The sequence below is a fragment of the Micrasema longulum genome, unplaced genomic scaffold (assembly GCF_059751315.1).
Source record: "Micrasema longulum isolate JH-2025_06_02 unplaced genomic scaffold, ASM5975131v1 h1tg002317l, whole genome shotgun sequence".
Lineage (NCBI taxonomy): Eukaryota > Metazoa > Arthropoda > Insecta > Trichoptera > Brachycentridae > Micrasema > Micrasema longulum.
In genome coordinates, this window is record NW_028279469.1 from 113,481 (window position 1) to 134,351 (window position 20,871).

General features: G+C 31.1%; 1 protein-coding gene across 1 annotated transcript in view; it reads left to right on the forward strand.

The window, feature by feature from the left end:
- Positions 1-17,513, forward strand: part of LOC148272499 (membrane alanyl aminopeptidase-like) — a 30,160-nt gene extending 12,647 nt beyond the window's left edge. The window contains 9 exon segments of the mRNA XM_088239965.1: positions 771-963; positions 1,888-2,077; positions 5,944-6,044; positions 8,542-8,721; positions 9,905-10,086; positions 11,244-11,411; positions 12,729-12,875; positions 15,184-15,253; positions 17,233-17,513. Coding sequence (XP_088096091.1) covers positions 771-963; positions 1,888-2,077; positions 5,944-6,044; positions 8,542-8,721; positions 9,905-10,086; positions 11,244-11,411; positions 12,729-12,875; positions 15,184-15,253; positions 17,233-17,448 — 1,447 coding nt within the window. The 3' untranslated portion in view covers positions 17,449-17,513.
- The last annotated feature ends 3,358 nt before the right edge of the window (positions 17,514-20,871 follow it).

Genomic DNA, 20,871 nt, shown 5'->3' on the forward strand with positions numbered 1-20,871 from the left:
AAATGTCCATTTATTTTTTTCGAACCTTTCTTTATGTGTGACATATTGTGGAGACCAAACAGAAGAGACATACTCGAGCAAACTGCGAACATAAGCAAAGTAGACCATTTTAATACACGCGATATATTAAATACCTGACATGTACGAAGTACAAAACCATGAATTCTATGTGCACGGGTCAGTATGTCATCTAAGTGATTCTCAAATGTAAGTTTGCTATCAAGAATAACACCCAGATCACGTACGGTATCAATTCTCTAAACAGGTTGATTTTCTAATATATATTGAAATGAGATGGGATTTCGTCCGCGCGAAAAAGAAATAAGCAAACACTTTGATACATTGACGTTAATACAATTTTTCAAATAGTATTCTGTCAAACGGTTTAGATCATCTTGAAGTTTATGACAGTCAAAGGGATTCTTAATTTTGAGCTATATATTTTTATCATCAGCGCACATTAAAAACTTTGCGTTCATAAATACAACATAAATATCATAGAGATATGCGTTATAAAACAATGGTCCCAAGTGCAATTCCTGGAGTACTCCAGAGAAAATATCAGTAAACTCAGATCTAAAACCCCTAAGAACAACAGCTTGGCTTCTATTGCTAAGATAAGATGAGATCCATCTGTGAACGTCACTTTTTACACCCAAGCTTAAAAGTTTTCTCATAAGAATGCTGAGGAAGTACTGTAAGAGTAATAGATTTATTATATTTGTTCATTGGTTTTTTTCATTTGGTTTTCATGTTTTTACTGTTTGTAGGAAATACAAAACTGTTAAACCATCAGACCTATTTGACGCTTTCCAAAAGCAAGCAAATATAGATCAAAGCTTGGCGGCTTACAATGGCTCAGATGTTGCGACAGTTATGTCATCTTGGACGTCTCAGTCCGGATATCCTGTGCTACACGTGTCCGTAGATTATGACTACACTGGAGATATGAACATTACCCAGGTAAAAAATTACGTTTTAAGTTAATTTACTGAAATATTGTCCGTTTTCGCGGAGATGAAAAATTGTTGAAAAACCAGTTCTACGCATTGAGGTACATAACTAGAGTAAGCATAAGCGTTCAAAATATGGTCCCTCAATCTGCGGCCAATTAGCATATGTCTGATAGAACGGACTTGAGTCTGTTGCGAGTAGTTCCCGGGTACTTTTCTCCTCGCATTTACTAAAATGCCTATATGTACGCTAAGATATTGCACAAATCGATCTAGAAAAGGGATGGTATAACCTTATTCCGATAATTAATGTTCTTAACATAATCAATACTTGTTTAAAATAGCTATTAAAATGTCAAAACACGTCTTAATATATGTTACCAGTACTTATTATTCGTGAGTTATCTCCAGTCTCTGTTCTGCTCAGTTAGTGGGGCGTATAGTGAAACGACAAACAAAGGTGACGCGTATGCTAAAGGGAGCGACATATTGAATAGAATTTACAGTAGAGCGATGCAAGCAGTCTGTACTTTTTACTGTACTACGTGTTTTGCTTTCCAAAGTCAACGTGAAATGAAATAAAAAAAACAGAGGCATTGAGGGGATCCTGAGGGGTGGGGACGACGTGTTGACCTCTGTCCATACATCGTCCTCCCCTCTCCTTAATCTGCATAGAGTTTGTATTCCTTAGAAATATTTCCCCAGAACTCTATAACAGCTGCAGGTGGATATTGGGCTTAAGGATCTACCCTTAATGCTTCCAAAACTGGTTTGAGCACATGCAAAAATGAATTAATCTTACTAAAGAATACTTTAAAAAACAATAAAGTCTTACACAGCTATGTACTGTTTTATTCCAGCTCTAGATCGTTGTAGACTGTATGATCGTGTTATTAAGTACATTAATGGTATTTACATTTTATTTTTATTTCAGGAAAGGATGGTTGGATATGGAGAAGACCCATTGCCTGATATTTTATACCATATTCCAATCACATTCGCTACCCTAAACCAATCTGATTTTGATAACACAAAACCTTTGACAATAATGAGTAGTAAAAAAATAGTACTCAATAAAGGAAAGGTAGGACACGAATGGGTCATATTCAATAAGAAACAGACAGGTAAACAAAATTCGTTTATTTATAATATATATATGTATATATACATGTATATATTTTATATATTTACTGGCTTAGAACAGGGTAAATAACCCTAGACAGATGGTCAAATCAACAAACTTTGTTTAAATGTATGGTATTATGTATATATTTTATTTTCATTCCCTTTCCGCACCTAATGATGCATAGGGCACTGGGTTGGTACACCAATCAAAGCGTTTATTGATAATGTTTATTACATGAAAGAAAGATGATCAGTCTTACGCTTCAGGTGCCAGTCCAGGCACTATGAAATATTCTAGTGTTAAAACACCGCTTTAAATTAATATTTCACATCAATCATGTCGGGAATCGAACCCGAGACCTCTTACATAGCAGGCAAACGTACTGACCACTACACTATGAAACTGACATTGTGTTTTTAATATGATTTTTAAAAAAACAAAAAATACATATACATATACATTCTGCATGACTAAACACAGGCATAAGCCCACAGGTTCCTAATACACAAGACAAAAAACATTTAGCACTGGAGTTAGTAAGAAATAATTATTATTGTTATCAAAAACATTTTTCACTTTGTGGTATGACATTTTACACTTATTTGTTTATAAATTTGTATTTTCTATTTCATTATATTTTTATATTTCACTTCAATTTTTTTAAATTTATTACACTTCGCGTGTAATTATAAGTTAGTTAAATTCCTGACGATGAGGTAGTAACCTCGAAACCGGTCGAAGTGTAATTATTTTATTTTTTTTAAAGTGGTTTATACAAAGAAATAATTAGTTTATTTATGTTGCGTCTACGGATGAATTTATTATTTTATGTAGAAACATCATATCTGATTATTTTCCCCGGTTGAAAAAGTAATTAAAGCTCTCAGACACGAATAGGGAATTATCAAATACTACAAATACCTATAAAAATATATAAAACGGATTTAGAATAATTAATTGTATTATCAAAATAAATATGGAGATTGTGGAGAAATGTAAAAAAAAAACAATAAAAATACGTTCGTAGAAAAACGCGACGTGATTGGCTCTGGTTGTTGTGGCGTCAAGATTCGTGATATAAAATTTGGATGAAAATACCATTCGTATTATAAGGATGGTATTCTCATCCTTATACCACTATCCCTAGGCGTAACTTTATACTAGGTTTATAAGTAAGGCCCGACGATTAATAATACAATCATTTTAAACTCAAGAATTAGAGAGCTTTTTATCAATAAAGCTAACCCACCTAAGCAATGGAGGCGGATTCTTTTTATATAATCCAATTCCTTACCATTAAACATTAAAACTGCATTCTACACAACTAATAATAAAGGAAGATTGTTAAAAAACCACAAAGATAAAGTCCTTAATATCACATAATAACTCTGGCATGTTATACCAATTAAATTGTAATGATTGCGGTTCAAGCAACATTGGAAAAACTAAAAGAAACTTTAAAATAAAGTAAAAGAACGATTAAGGCGCCTAAGTTATAATCATTTTTCTGATTTTGTAAACCTTCTGAAATTAGACAACTTACAAATCTTAGAAAAAAAAGCGATTTATAAGAAAAAAAAAAATTACCAAATAAACAATATTTCCTTTAGTCTACTCCTGTCTAGTTTTGAGCGTATCCATCTCACATTAGCATCCTTACGAGACAAATTGATTTATTTAATAATATACACGGCACGGCACGCAGTGCAATTTACCCTACAAAGATACATTTAAAGAATATATATAATATATAATGTTACAACATGTTAACAAAAATAAATACTCATAATTATTACTGGTCTGACGATGTCGGTCAAGACGAAACCCGGTCACTGGTAAAATATTTTTAAAAAAATATTTTAAAAAGTGGAATAAAACTATAAAAGTATTTTTATTATGATATTTAAATTGCAGTTCCACCTAGAAATGTCAGTAGAAAAACTCAATATATTAAAAATAAATACATAACTAAGCAAACGTACAGAATCAAAAACGAAACAAAATACCTCACAAAAAAGAAGCAACCTCTCGTGCTTGCTTTGGGATTACAATACTAATAATTTAAATACAAAATACAAATATATATTTTTTAAATAAGTGGAGGTATATAAAACATTTTTTGTAAATTAGTGCACATACATATGCATGCAAATGAGAATGCGTGCGCACGCATGTATAATTACACACACATATACACGCAAAGCATACTCACTTACACGCACATACACATTCATCAATATACATAATATAACATGGTGAAGAAAATTATAAAATAAGGTTTTCAACTTACTAAACAAAAGAACTTCAAGTACTGTGGAAAAAAACATTGAAAAAAACAAAAAGACATAAATCTTTAATTTTAAAATAAAAAAACTTAATTATGATTTAAATGTTAAAAAGCAACATTTAATTAAGGAGGTTGATAAACAAATATTTTAACCTTTAGTTTGAATTTTGTAAAGACATTGATAATTTTTATTTCGTCGGCAAAATTATTATAGAAATTTATTCCCTGATTTACATAACTTTTTTCAAAATGTTTGGTATTAAATTTTGGCATATTAATTTTATTTTGTCATAATATATTTAAAAGAATATAAACACTTCAATGTAATATGTGAAAAACATAAAAATCGAATTTAAAAGAAAAATGTTACATATATACTATAAAACAGCAGTTTCGTATTAAGAACATATATTTAGATATGAAAAAAAAAATTAAACAATGTGTGCAGATAAAATTTTAAAAGGAAAATGTTATTTATATTTTTATCTTTAAGAGGTACAAAATACACGTATTTTAAATACAATAAAACTCCTTTGTCTCGAAAAAAAAATATATATATTTATAATAACAATAAAAGTCATTAAAAAAATGATTATACACGTAAATTTGGTACACAAAAGTAAACATAGAAAGCACTTTAATCTTTAAAATGACAATTACCGTTCACCGTCTTTAAAATGATAAAATTAACTTGATTTATTAGTTCCACACGCAGCATACCAATAAAATAAAATAGGTTAGAATTTATTAGTTAAGTATACCTTGATAAAGAAGCTTGTATAACTTGGAAACCGGTCAGTAGAAAGAGAAGCGGTTTAAAACAAAGTTATTTCTTTATTTATTTTTTAACAAGAAATTATTTATTTATTTTCTCTACATTTATATTCAGTTTAGTGAGCATTAGTTGTATTTATTGCGTATATCTTACTGCGCATACAGACATATTAATTTAAAAATAAAAAAGAAGAATTATTCATTTTCATTTATTATTCTCCTTTTCGCATCTTATGGTGCATAGAGCATTGTATTGGTACACCAACCGCAGCGTATTTTGATCACTTTTGATACATGTAGGTAAGATAATCAGTTTTGATGATCGATGTATTAAAATGAAAAATACATCAAGTTAAAATAATTACGACGGAAAAGAAAAAGATACAAAGCGACATATAGCTACTTAACGGAAGATCCAGTTAAGGTTGTTTTTTTTTTTTACCAACAGAAATTTCATATTTTACATTTTTATTTGAATAATGCAGGAATCACGCCAAAATAATAGATAAGAAATTTTATTACTAATAAAAAAATAAAGCAAAAAAAAATGTTTTCTCTGTAAATTTACTAAGTAATTTTATCCTTTCCATTGTTGAAATGCATATTCAATAATAAATGTATGAATCGCAGAAGGACTGAATTTTCAAAATTAGTAAAAAAATTGTTCCTAAGTAATCTAAGCATCATACAATGTATTCATGCATTTTTTAAGTAGTCTTATAATACTTTACTTGGTTTTATTCCAACAGTTATTCTAGACATAACTGAATTTTGGATATATAATAATCATCTTATCTTTTCAGGTTTTTACAGAGTTAACTATGACGCACATTCATGGCAAATGCTATCAAGCTTTTTGAAAGGATCTTCCAGGACCAATATTCACACCCTCAACAGAGCTCAGGTTTGCTTATTTTATTTATTTATTTTATTTTATTTAGGATTTTTACAGCTATTACATCAACAAAATAAGTAAAAAAATCTTAACAATGCTAAAGCCAATTTAAAAAATCCACTGTAAATATAATGACACATAATAGATAAGAAAAGAAGTTTAGTAATTGTATTTGTGTGACGTTTGTATTCATTTGAATGTGAATGTGTGTATGCGTGAATGAATTAGGGAGAGGATACTTGTGCGTGTGGGAATGAATGAGGGAGAGGGTGCGTGTGTGTGGGTGCGTAAGTATAAAAAAATAATTGTTTAGAACTTGTAAATTGTATTAAAATAGTACAATAAAGAGCTGAGTAAAAAGTTAGAAACCTTTTTGTTAAAATTCAAATGACGAAATGATATAAATTGTTTTTTTAATTTTTTTTTTTAAGTATGTTAAATTTCAAAACCGTATTCTAAAAAAAAGAAAAAAGCATTTTATTTTAAAATTTAACTGATACACATCGAATGAATAATGTGCGACGAGTCCTATACAATACAGTAGGTAACCACAAAATGCAGTAAATACGAAATAATGACAACAATAAAATAAGGTTTAAAAATACACGAACGTTGATTCAAAACGAACACACAAATGCATATTATATGCATCTACATAATATATGAATAAGAATAACATATAAGTTTAATAGAAATGAATCGGATTATAAAAATCAGGTGTCACAAACGGTTGGCCCGCAGTACGGGAATACATAATTATATTAAAAGATCTTCTCACTATAAAACTTATATTTGTTCAGGGATAGAGAGCGATGGAGAAAAGGATGCGGACAAAGATAATTTATAACCTATGGCAGTTTTGATAAATTTAATATTTTTGGTAAATATATCTATGTCGTTAAATTTCCTGTTATATGTATTCATAATACGGTTAATCGTAGCGTTTTTTGATGAATTTGTTCTGCATTTAGGTATGTGGAATACTAATATATATAATCAAATTGGTGCCTTTGTACTGGATGTTGGTCGAGTATCGACATTATTTTGCACGCAGAGTAAGAAAATTTCATTTTCAAATCGATTATCAAATTCCGATTGTCCAAACACTGGTACCAAGATCAATTTTATTTATTTCAATACACAAAATATATTTTTACAGGGTTAAGTGCATTACAGCGTTTTAGGTAAAAACCCGTGTTAAGCGGAAATAGTTTGCATAAGAATCAATTAAATATATTGATATACTAGATCACGGGACATTCGAAATGACAATACCAAATAATAAAAATGCAAGAAATCTTAAATTAATTCAAAACAAATTAAACATACAACAACAAGAACAAACCATCACGCCGTTTCCCCGTAAGGATAGGTAGGGAGGATAGAACGCCACAACACTCTGTCTTTGCATATAGATCTCGCTTCCTCTACATTCATACATCTTCGCGCGCCGATTATTCTGACTTTTGACATGTCCATCTTTAAGTATTTGTTAGATTTGGTTATGCCATGTCTTTCTCGGTCTTTCTCTATTTCTGCATCCGTTCCGTTCTTTCGCTGTCCATTCGTTCTACATGTCCAAACCAGCGCAGAGCTCCTTTCGTCCTCAGCTTGTCCTCAGCCTTACATAATGTACGGATCTCAACATTTGTGCATCTACCGTACATAGTTTTACCACACATTTGCCTGAGAGATCGCATTTCGACAGCATTCAGCCTACTTTTATCCCTGTTTTTCCAAGTCCATACTTCGCTCCCATACATCAGGGACAGGACCAGGACTCCGTTGTGAACTGCCAATTTTGCCTCTTGTGACAAACATTTATTAGCCAAGGTCGGTTTAAGTTCACCGTTCACTCTGTTCCCGGCACTTACCCTCCTTTCAATATCTTTCTCAGTCATTCCATCCCTAGTGAACATACTTCCCAGATACATAAATTCCTCTACTTGTTTTAGTATAACTCCATTCACAGTGATTTCACATTTAGTCATACTTTCATTTCTTTCAAAAACCATCACATTCGATTCATCGACATTCATCAGCAAATCGCTTCTCTTGCATACATCGTAGGCCTTTGTTACCAAGAATTGCAGTTCCTTTTTGTTGTTAGCAAGTACAGCATCGTTAGCATACAAAAGACAAATTAAACATAATTACAAAAAAAAAGTTCCTCACTGAATTATTATTGTTAATGTACCAGAAGAAAAAAAAAATCGCAATCAATAAAAATATAGGTACTTAAATATAAATATTTTTTCAAAAGCAAAACACTGAATCACAATTAAATATGGCATAATTATTTTTATAGCAAAAATAATAAGAATGCTTTTTATAATTACAAATGAATTTATATTTAAATAACAAATTTTCGTGCAGTCCACTCCTGCCTAGTTTTATAATTAATACAATAAATAAAATGTTTTTGTAATAGTTATAAAAAAATGGCTGGAGTTCCAGCTTTAACGTATTTTTTCTATCCCTGTTCATGCTTTCTTATTTTTTTAAGGTGGTTGATGATATCTTGAACCTAGCGAGGGAAAACATTACAGATTACAAAACAGCTTTCAACGTCATTCAATTCTTGGAGGTTGAATCAGATTATGCTCCATGGACCGCTGCTATTACAGGATTTAGCGTACTGAGAAGAAAATTCTCCGTTGTTCCTGAAACGTTGGCTCTACTTGACGTAAGAAACGAATTCCATATTGTTTGCAACCACCAATTTCATACAAAGAAAACAATAAAAAATATACATATTTTAACAGACTATAGAAGTCTATACATGAGCGTCTACAAAATATTGTTGACCGGTTTTAGTAATAACTTAGCATTCTATCGTAGGTTACAATCACTTTTATGCCAATATAAAGTTATTATTTTTATCAATCTCCATTGAATTAAATGTCGATTTTGATGAAATTTCTTGATATTTATTAAAACAATGTCATGTTTACAGAGATGTTGAAATACTATGAATATTGTCAAAACTCTTCATTGTCTTGGATTATTTTAAATATACCCTAGTACTCCTTAAAAACTTTTCTCGATTAGTAATTGATGAATCAAATAAAATAAATATTTGCTAAAATTTAAATAAAACACTTATTTTGTTTATTGTTTTTTTTACCACAAAAATTGGACAGTTTTTTCTCATAACATTTTCAAATGAACAAATAAATAAATATTTGATTTTGTTCAAATTGATTTTTGGATATTTAAATAGGTTTAAGAGATCTATCCTATCAAGATAATTGGATTTGTTCAAACTAAGATATTAAGTCAATCTTACCCGCATTATTTTTAATAAAAAGAAAATATTTGCGTTCTTACGGTTTACACAAATATTTCAATTTTTATGTCATATTTTTGAGTCGTATATAACCATGTTAGAAAATGGGTAACTAGTTGTGGTAAAGCGGGATTCGAACCTCGGTTCTCCTGATCCGGAGTCTGCGACACTACTCACGGGTCTTCAACTCGTCTGTATTTTTATCATTATAAGGGTGTTGCGGTGAGTTCAAACTTACGTACCCTATAAAGATATGTGAGTGTGTTAAAAAAAACAGTAATGGTACTTAGATTTGTTTAAACTGACCGGCACATTAGAATATAGTGTCTTCAAACCATTAAATAGGGTAGGGCATGAGTTATCTTATATCTATTGTTCAAACGGTGATTTTAGGATTTTTATAACTGTCTTTTTAAACATATTACAACAGAGATGCAGAATATGTTAATATTAACAGCTCCCTAGGGAGTAGAATCCAGTCCTTGTCTATAAAAATTTGGACAAACTCAAAATATTGTCAACTGTCTTTTTAGGTTATTTGAAATTTGACCTACTGACATACTTTATTTGACTCTTTTAGAAGCACATTTTAAATCTGATGAAGAAAGTTACTGGAACTCTTGGACTGAGTGTAAATGGAACAGAGTCTCACTTAACAAAACTGTTCCAAGCCAATACTTTGAGCTTCGCCTGCCTTTTGGGGCACAAAGATTGTGTTGATGATTCTTACAAGCAGTTCCAAAACATGAGAACTGGAAAATCGTAAGTTCAACAAAATATTTTAAAGTAAAACGAAACTAAAAGTATACACTGGTAATGTTTTTAATGAAAAATGCAGTTCTGTGTTTAAACTTCCACCATGACGATTTTTTTCGATTTGATATTGCTTTTTAGTAAAAGTTTTGAAAATGTGAATCGCGCGGTCCGCCTCGCAATGTGGTGGTTTGTTTGATCTCCTACTATGCTTGAGGTCCTAGGTTCGATTCGTTGCAGAGTGCACGTGAAATATTTTATTGCTTCTGGACTGGCATCTGAAACGTAAGACTGCCCACCTTACCTGATATGTACCAAAAATGATCCCGATTCGCTGCAATTTAAGTACACTGCTTTTAAGAAACGAGAAACTTCAGCCCTACGGGAATTGGATACAAAAAATGGTTTTTTGCGCGCGGTTAAAATTGGATCATAAAGTTGTAACGCAAAGTTTCTTGAAAATGTACGAAAAAAATAATAAAAACGCACTACTTCGATTGACGTCACTGGTTCATATGAACCAACCAATGATGTAAGAGATGTGAAGAATATCCGGTTGGCTTACCGTAAATGAACCAATGGGAAGAACTAACAGAGAACTACCTCTGACGTCACACGTGGAGTTATTTCAGAAATACAAAACTTAAAAAAATCATAATGCTGATAATACGATAGGTATTTTTTTTTTTATTTTGGCTTAGTTAAATAGTCTATTTAATATCATTTTTTTTTAAAGACACTAAACTTCCTTATTAAAATTACGTATTGGAGCAGCTAGAATGGTTTCGAGAGGTTCCAGATTCGATCCACAATAAGGTTCTCGTGAAGTATTTGTTTAATATTTGGTTTTACACTGCAATAATTCAATGTCTCTGGCCAGGGGTTTGAAGTGTAAGACTGATCACCTTCATGTAACATGATTGCGACTCACTTCATTCTGTGAACTAATGTTGTGCTTCAAGCTCTATCAGCAGTGCTATCATGAACGAAAGAAAGAAGAGAACGAAAGTGTTGCTGGCACGTAACTAGAACATAAATTACTTGCTAGAAATGCGTTTTCTACCTCTGCAAGAGTGTTCAAAATACTGGCCCAGGTGTGGAAAACGGTTGGATGGTGATAATGACATATTAATATCTATTTATGAATAATGTATTATTTTTCTCAGTGTTAATCCAAATCTTCGAGAACACGTTTATTGCAATGGACTTCGTCACGGAAACGAAACAGACTTCGACTATTTGTGGGCTAAATATTTGTCAGAGAATGTGGTTAATGAACAAGTGGTCATTCTCGGTGCCTTGGGATGCACTAAACACGAAAAATCACTTAACACGTAAGTCATTGTTTTAAATCATTTAAATTACTGATTTTTTTCAAAAATTTAACTCTAATTTTATAAACTAATAGCATTATTTATGACTTTATATTTTAAGAACAAAACCATCTTAAGATGATACACGGTCTAACTTTTCTTCATACAAACGTATTTCCGTAGTGTCTCCCTGAATTGTGGCACTACAACACTAGAGCGAATGTTTTTTTTTTGTTGATAATTTGTCTTTTGTAAGATCTAAGATTGTCGAAAAACCCTTTAAAGTACTTAATTTATTAATTAAAAAAAATAAAAAAATAATAATAATTTATTTATTTAATTTTAAAAAAATACATATATCATGTTATATTTTCGTATTTGATTTTTTTTTCACATACACAAACCGTTAATCCAACAAAAAATATTTTAAAAGATAGAACATTTAATTAAAAGTTAATAAATAGATTTTAAATGCGTTTGTGTACGTTTTGTGAACGCACCAGCTCTCGTTAATCGATCTGTAATGGGTGGCGACGCTTGCGTGAGATAACTGGCGCCGACTTTTCCCTGATAAGGGAAATTCTCTTGTTGCAAAAGTAAACTTCTAAAAGAAAGGTCGAAACCGCCCGCTCCGGCTTCGGGGTCGCTCGTACTAGCGGCGCGCCATGCCTGCTTCGGATTTACGACCCGGGGTTTGAGGCAGTAGCGACGGCCGGACCGGTGGTTTTGTCGCTAATGTAGATAAAACCCAGTATTGTTTTCAAATTTAAAAAAAACCCGGACCTTAGTTTAACCTAGTAAAATATTTTTTTATTTTATGGTGACAATTTCATTTATTTTACAGTTTTTCAATGTAAAAATCAATTAAAGAGTACATATCAAAAAAAGCTCAATAATAAATAACGAATTTTACAGGAATGCAAAAATTAGAATGAAAACTTTATTTAAGGGACATGGGGTACATGTATTTAATCAAATGGGTTTTTAAATAACGAAGAATATTTTTTTACGTAAAACCACAGTAAAACCAAACAAAAACAGACAAAAACGAGCATGTTTCAAAAATCGTCGCATTTTGACTTTTTTTGCAAGCCATGATCCTATATTTATTTCATATAATTTGTAAAACAGGGAGCCTAATATCGTTTTTTTTTTATACTCTGATCTATCATATTTTAACTAATTCAGGAAGATAAAATTGCATTTATCTCGAAAATCAAAAATGCATTCGGCCCGTTTTAGCCGCGTCTACTTCAATTCGATTTAAACATGTTTTCTTTTTTCTTCCTTTTGGAGCAATAGATAAATTTTCTACAAATTAATTTTGTATTTGTTTAGATTCTTGGCGCAAACAATGATGGAAAACTCCCCAATTCGTAAACAAGATCTAATGACAGCCTTTAATTCTGCCGTTAGCGGAAACGAAGAAAATGTGGAGATTGTTTTTAATTTCCTAAAGGCAAATACTGAGGACTTCATCACTTAGTAAGGAATTTTTATTTTTCTACAAATTGAATGATCTTTTAAAAGATTCATGCGTAGGTATATTTTATTGTTTCATACCTATTTTATTTAAAAAATCATAACTCGAAAACTATCCAATATCGCGGAACATACATGGGGGTGATTCAAATACCCCTTAACATGAGGCACCTACATTTTTCCTTTGGACGTCACTTTTTCGGCCACCCTGTATCCAAGATAAGTAATATTGAACAGAAGAATAAGAATCTCTAAACTCGTTATTAAATTATTTAAATTGTAAATATAAGGGTGTTGGAAACAAACTTAGAGACTTCCATTGAAGGGGTGGAGTGGAGTTAAAAACTATGAAAAAAGAATTGTGAGATTTCTACTTGAACGTAGTTATATAGAAAGCAGCCAGCCATAAAAAAGTGAAACTGAGATAATAGCCATTTTGTGAAAAGAGTATATTATAAAACACAATAGTTTGAATGTGTTTGACTTTAACAAACGATAAACAATCAATACATAAGTTTTTTTATATATTAAAAACAAGAATCGTATTGTGTTTACCAGATTAAAAGATTGTTAAAGTTCCAAAAGATTTTTCTAGTTTTGTGGGTGTTTTCGGCAAATTGAGAAATGCCGTTTTTGTGATCAACGCCTTTTTCCAGAGGTGATTAATACAGTTGTTTTATATGAAAGCGGTCTGGCTGTTTTTAGCAGAACATAGAATTGACCTTACTGCACCCGATAACATCAATATATCATTTTTCCGAAATTGTGAACTGGCTGCTTTCTGCATAAAAACGTTCAATTATGCTTCACTAACTCAATGAAGAACGCTTAGTTTGCGGTGTCAAGTATAATAATTAAATTCTGTTTTTGCAAGATTTAGAAACGGTTTTAAATTACGCTATTATTTTGGTAGGTAGGTTTTTAAAAAAAGTTTATTTTGGCATCAATAACGTATTTTCCGTTTTGGTAGAGATTTATTGGTTTGCCTCTAATACTCTCAAATGTCTCGTGCTTTTAAATTGTTAACCCTTTCGGGCTTAATCTACCCTGGGTAGCATATTTTTTTAATAAATTTTATGTTAATCATTATATTGATTTCATTTTCTCCATAATTAAATTATTATTATTATTATTTATTTATTATATATACGGCCGAAGCCAATTACAACAGTTACATGAAGAAACATAAATGCAAGAAACTAAACGAAAAGAACATAAAACTATTTAGCAAAGACAAACAAGGGCAAAACAATAATTGTACACAATATATTAAAAAAAAACGAAAGACCTAAAACTTTGAGCTAAACCATGCCAATCCAACTTCATCCCACACTGTTTAGTCGCGAAGAGATCTACGAAAAGCTGGAAGATCTATCCCAAAAAATTCCAAGTCGTGTGATGAATTGACTAATCTACACATTCTGGACATTGGGGCATAAAAACTAAAGTTGTTCTTAGAAGATTTTATAAATAGCAGATTTATATCTCATAATGTTTAGAATGCCAAATTCTATCAACCATAATTCACATTTGTCTTTGCTTTACCCCGGTGCAAACAGCGAATATTACAATAATTCATCGCTTTACAGTTGAATAATCTGTGAAATGTTTGATCAGTTACAAGGTGTATTTTTTGCTATCTGCCCGCAAATTATAACATTTTTTTTTAATTAAAAAAAAAAGGAATATTTGCGTTCTTATGATTTATGATTTACCCAAATATTTAATTTTGAGGGCCATTTTTAACGAGTTGTAAATAACTTGCTATCAGAAAATGGGAATCAAGTTGGGGTAGAGTAGAATTCGAAACACGGACTTTTGGTCCGTGAGTCCGAGTCACTAGCCACAGGACCATAACCCAAATTAACCAGTGTTTTTTAAATATTTAAATAAACCTTCCGGTAGTTAAATTAAAAACTATTGAAATATTATTTTATAATGCGTATGTTCCTAAAATTCTTTTGGCACAATGTGTAATTTCAATCAAAATTTAGTTCTTAAGATATTAGGAACTAATTTTATTAAGCATAAATCAAAATAACATAAAAGTGCAGCAATCTAAAATTGAATCTTAATCTAATTCCTACTTAAAAAAAAATTCTGCGTCAAGCCAAGATTGAATATGTTATAATAAAACATTAACTCAGTAATATAATTAGTATTGGCCAGTTGTAAATGTCCAAAAATAGACTTATGTACATATATTTGGTAAAATTGTAGGAATGCATTTAAGCATTAGTTTGAAAAATTACGTTCCCGTTACATTTTCAAAAAAATAATCTATCCTTTTCATGAATATGTATTTTTTCAGCTACAACACCGATCTCTCTGCAGCCATGACTAGTTTGATTGGAAGAATGAAAGGAACACAGCTCCAAAGGGTAAGTAAAATACAAAGATTGAAGGTTGTGTTGCGCTAATTAAAGAACTGCGCAATTGGACTAAGACCTGATTTATTATTTTTTAATAATTTTCTTGTATTGTTAACACCAAATACGCTCCCATGTTGGAAGAACATTTAAATGTCATAAATAGAAGCGCAAATTGCGGTCTGGCCTCTCTCTCTCTACAAATTTTCTCAATCAGACTAAAGTTTTATGATTTAAATATCGGCTCCAGCAAAATAAGCCGCCATTTTATTTTATTTCTTCTTCTTTTTCTTACCAGCCCGTTTTTCTCTACTGCTAGATAAAGGCACTCTGTTTCCATCTATGGCCCACGAGTTCGACGATGTCGCCAGTCTATCTCCTCTGTGGTCTTCATATTTTCCTTCTATTTGAGTCCCCAGCTTAGTATTCTGGCGGTCCACCTATCGACTTCTTGTCTCGCTACATGACCCACTCACTGCCATTTTTGTCTTCCTACTCCTGCGATATTGGTCACCTCTGTACGGCGTCTTATCTCCTCATTCATTATTCGGTCTCTTAAGGTGACGCCCGACATTTGTCTTTCCATAGACCGCTGAGTGCATTTTATTTTGTGAACACTTCTAGCAGTAAAGTACATGGTTTCAAGACCATATGTTACCACCAGCTGAACGCAAGAGTTGTAGCCTTTGGCTTTCAGGTTATATGGGACTTCCTTATTTTTTAAAACGTGTTTCAGTTTTCCAAACGCAGTTCAACTTAACTCGATTTGTCTAGGCAGTTCCGTAGTTTGATTTAATTTGGATTTATTGCTCAAATTTTATCATATTTATACCACAGTTATTATGAAAATAATTAAGTAAACGTTGTAAAATTGCAATTCATACAAGATTTCCAAACGAAAAAATGGCGTTTTTACTCTACCAAATTACACATACACTCTACACTCTAACACTGCACATATGACAAAAAACATTTCTGCTCATTTCATACGATCGTAAAAATTCACACGACACGATAAAATACCAGGGTGGATTAATTATTATTGTACCATTGTTTATTTTATTTTATAGATAATAAATGCACCAACCAGTTCACCACGAGACCGACAATTTCCTAATCACTCTTCGATTTCTTTTTGCTGAAGTTTTACCTAAGTTTGGCCAATAAATAAATGCTTTTCAAAATAGTTAGTAAATATTAGTCTATCCTAATTTTACCGAGTCGTGGTGACTTAAGATGATTCGTACAAAATGAGCATTTAGTCCAACAATATATTCATTGTGAGGCCCGAAGGTCCGAAATTTCTCGGTGTCCAAAATTCCCATAAACCGAGGCCGGTGAGGCCAATCGATTGAGGTCCGAAAGGCCGTATTTTCTAGCATGCTACATTATTGTTGCCTTTAAATTTAAACTGATGCTTTACATGATTTAAGGGTTGTCGACAATATTTCGCACAAACGAAAAAAAACATGTGTTTCTTGATAAGTTAGAAACTCGTCCCTTATGTTCTCTCTTGTGACCATGCGTATCTACATATGTATTTTTGTATTTTACAGGTGCAATACTAAACAATAAAAACAATATACCCTTACTGGGGTTACTCGTGCCCATGACACCTAAAAATGTGCTTTTCATTTTTAACCAGCAAGTTTAACATTCTACATAGAAAACATAATATTCAATAAGAAACTAACAACATTTTAAAATGGTTCAAATACTATAAATATACATTTAATTTCTCTCTGTATTCCTATATATTATAAAACGTACAAAAATAAAGCATTTGTGGAGCAAGTTCTTCAAAATTAGTTTGGCCGAATGATACAAAACATTTTTCTTCTTCCTACCTCCACTTTTTCAATTTTTTAGCCTTTTTAAACACGTTAGTAATTATTTTAATGGAAAGTGGAATTAGGTTATGAGATACCATGTTCAAAATACAAAAAAATCGTAGTGGGACACAATCACTTATATATTTTTATTTATTTTAGGTCCAAGCATTTTTGAGGACTTCTGGTTTCCCCGATAGTGTTGTTGCTTCAGGAATATCAGCTATCGCAAGTGCTGGAGTCAACTGGGAATGGGCAATGATGCATAAAGATACCGTAGACTCCTGGATTTTATCCAAATACAGTGGAGCTTCAACCGTTGCCTCATCACTAGTTCTCATGTTTGCCATGTTTGCCGTTCTATTCCAAAACCAATAAATGAATTTATAAAAGAAAAAAACGTTATGATGACGTTTTATTTAATTCATTTAATTTTTCTATTTTTTTAAAAAGATCAATTTTTTTTTAACCACTTATCATTTATTAATTTACCCACTGGTTTCAAAGCTATACATGGTTAATGGGTTTAATTGAAAAAATATATATATTTAACATTTTCAACAGTCTTCTAAATACTTAACATAATATTTAATATAATTATGTGTGCTTTAATAATATTAATAAAATTGTTATTATTTTTCAATTATATTTTAAAAAACGTTATATTACACTGCCTTAGAACGGAGAAGCTATCCCTAGCTAGGCAGTTTAGATGACTCATCAGCAAAAAAAAATATGTAGACAGTATACAGATACTTTTACTACTCAATTATAAATAAATATATCTATCGACATTTTTTTTGTTGTAACTAAAAAAAAATGTGGTTATCCTTAAATCTTTTATTGTTCCTATACCAATATTGATTTTATTATTTATAAGATTTTATTTTTGTACTTATTTTAATGTACGAATAAATTTTCATTTTACTATTTTATTGACTACTTTCCTTGTAACGCTTGTGCGCTTCAAAATTCTGACACAAAAATATCTAAGTAAGGTTAGAAATTAAACTTTGCCAATATTCTTCTACAATCAAAATATCAAATCAAGCACTGATATAGAGTATGTTCAAACAAATTAATGTCGAAACATTGTTTCGCATACACGTACACGGAAATTTCAAATGAATGTCGTTACATTCTTTTGAAATTTCCGTGATAAGGCAAAACGATTATCATTCTTTTAATTTAAAAAAAAATGGCTAATTAAAATCTCGATTTAATTTAATAGGCATTGTTCTCGAACAAAATTCCATAAAATACACGCCAAATCAATTAATAATTTATTTTTATGCTTTTTAGGTAACTGCAGAATACATAAAAATTTTAAAAATGAAAAATTGAATTTATGGAAGGACATTTTAAACTATTTTGTGAGTGCTTAGGGCCGGTTGCATCAAAGTTGGTATAAATTTAGTTTAAAGTTAAATATTTAAACTTAGTTAAGGCTCAAAATCTGGTAACTGAAAAATTCCGTTGCATCAACATTATTTTAGTTAAGTTAAAGTTAAGAATGTTGCCACGTTAAAGGTTCAAGTTTCACCCTAAAAATTGTTGAGATTTTTGCGCAAGCACGTACTTGTTTATTTACATGTAGCAATACACATGCCCCGCGACGCGTCTTTGGGCACAAACCACAAACGTTTAAATTTCGTTCCAATTTTCAGTGTGTGCGAAAGGGCGAAGCAACACTGCGCATTCGTATAAGAAAAAAACAAAAGGGACATCGTCCTTTTTGAACTAGATAAAAAATTAAAAGAACAAAAGCTTAAACAAAATGAAGAACTTTTTACTCTAGAAGTAGAGCAAAAAAAGGACATTTTTCAGGCAACTATGGCAGCCTTAAATGCCCAGAAAGAGTTAGCTGAGCTCAATCTAGCTCTATTTAAAAATAAATAAACAGCATTTCAATACAGTCATGATTTAGATTTATTTTACACCACGCCGCTGATGATCAAGTCCTGTGTTTGAAAAATAATTAACAATTAAAAATTCAAATAATTATTAGTTCTTCACTTTTTTGACATTCTAAATCTTGCTATAAAGTCGGACTCTTCCCACAAAAAATAATCTGTTCGTGGTTTGAACAGTTTTTTTTTCGGTTTAGAATATACTCGATGATAAATTCGTCATCGGAAGACGAAAAATCAGATAAAATGGACATTTTGTGCAACTTTTCACAGATCGATCAATAGATTTCAACACTCACGACGCTTTTTTGACAGATGGCAGATCGCATTTAACTTTAAACTTAACTTTAAACGGTCCCCTGGCGGCCGGTCAAATAAAGTAACTTTTTTGTTAATATTTAGTTTTTTTTTTTGATGCAACGCATTTTGACATAAAAGTAACTTTTATTTGACTTAGCCCTGACTTTAACTTAACTTTTGTCGATGCAACCGGCCCTAAGACGTTTTAAGAATGAATAAATATTGAACACTTTAAAAAACAAAAAAAATATTACAACGCAATAGTTATACACATGTTTCACTAAATTATCTACTTATAACAATACATTGTTTTTTGAACGAACAAAATACAGGTTAATATTGTACGATGTTCAAAACAATAATTATTAATGGAAACATTATTTTTTAAAATTGCGATAATTAAATAAATAAGATTGTAAAATATTATATTAAATAATATTTTATAATCTTTAAATTTGTTTAAAATTTCAAACAAATATTTTATTTTTAGGAATGCAATATTTTTTATTGCCAAACCAAGATTTATTATACTCAAAATATATGATATACATAAATTATCAATTGTATTATCATTTTTTTCTGTGCGATCGTTGTTAAATCATTTTAAATACAGAAGAGATCCCTAAAATTTTAGGCTAGTAGTCCACGTGCCGAGGTTTTCTGTTTTTGGGAGACCCCTTGATTTCCTTAAAAAGATTTTTTACAAACTCATAAACTTAAATGCGTTTTTAAATCAATACAGAGCAAGCTATTCAGTTTGATAAGGTTTATTGTAGAGTGGAAAATAAACACAAAAAATGTTTTTGTTAAGTTTTATAGTTACATTTAAAAAAATTAAATGCAAGTTTTGTTGCATTTTGATATCAAATTAATACTCCAAAAAAAAAAATACCTAAAACTAAAAGGTCCTATCTGTGTTAGGTGGATTATTACATTCACGGTAAGATAACATTTAGGAACGGCTAACTAGCCTAAATGTTCATTCTAACAATGGATAAAATGACTTGCCTACAGTCTGTATTGAATGCCTTAGCAAGACTTATTTTTGGAATCTGTCAGTTCAGTCACATCACCCCACTACGGGAATTGCACTGGCTACGTTTTCCACAGAGCGTGGAAAAAAAACTCTGTTGGCTTATGTATAAGTCACTGCACAACTCTGCTACAGAATATCTAAGGGCACTCTGTATTCCAGATGAACTAGCTGACAGACGTCTTACGCTTAGATCAGCTACATCTACGTCGAGAGAAAAAGTTAATATATCTCTACGCAAACAGCGCACTAAGTTCAGCGATTTTGCGGTCGCAGGCCGCAGGTACAGCATGGAATGCTCTCCCAGCAAAGGTTTGAAACTGTGAGTGTGAAGTGATGTTTCGGAAAAATCTTCAACCAAACCAAAACTATATTAAAAGAGTTAAAATTTCATTTATTTCTTTATATAATCACATTGTAAAGCGCCCTTGAGGTATTGTTTTGAAAATGGCGCTATATAAGTTATCCATATTTTTTTTAATCAAAAACTTTGTTCCGATAAAGGAAAGAAAAATAATGTATGAAGCCTATGTAAAAACTAAAATATGTTAAAAACTA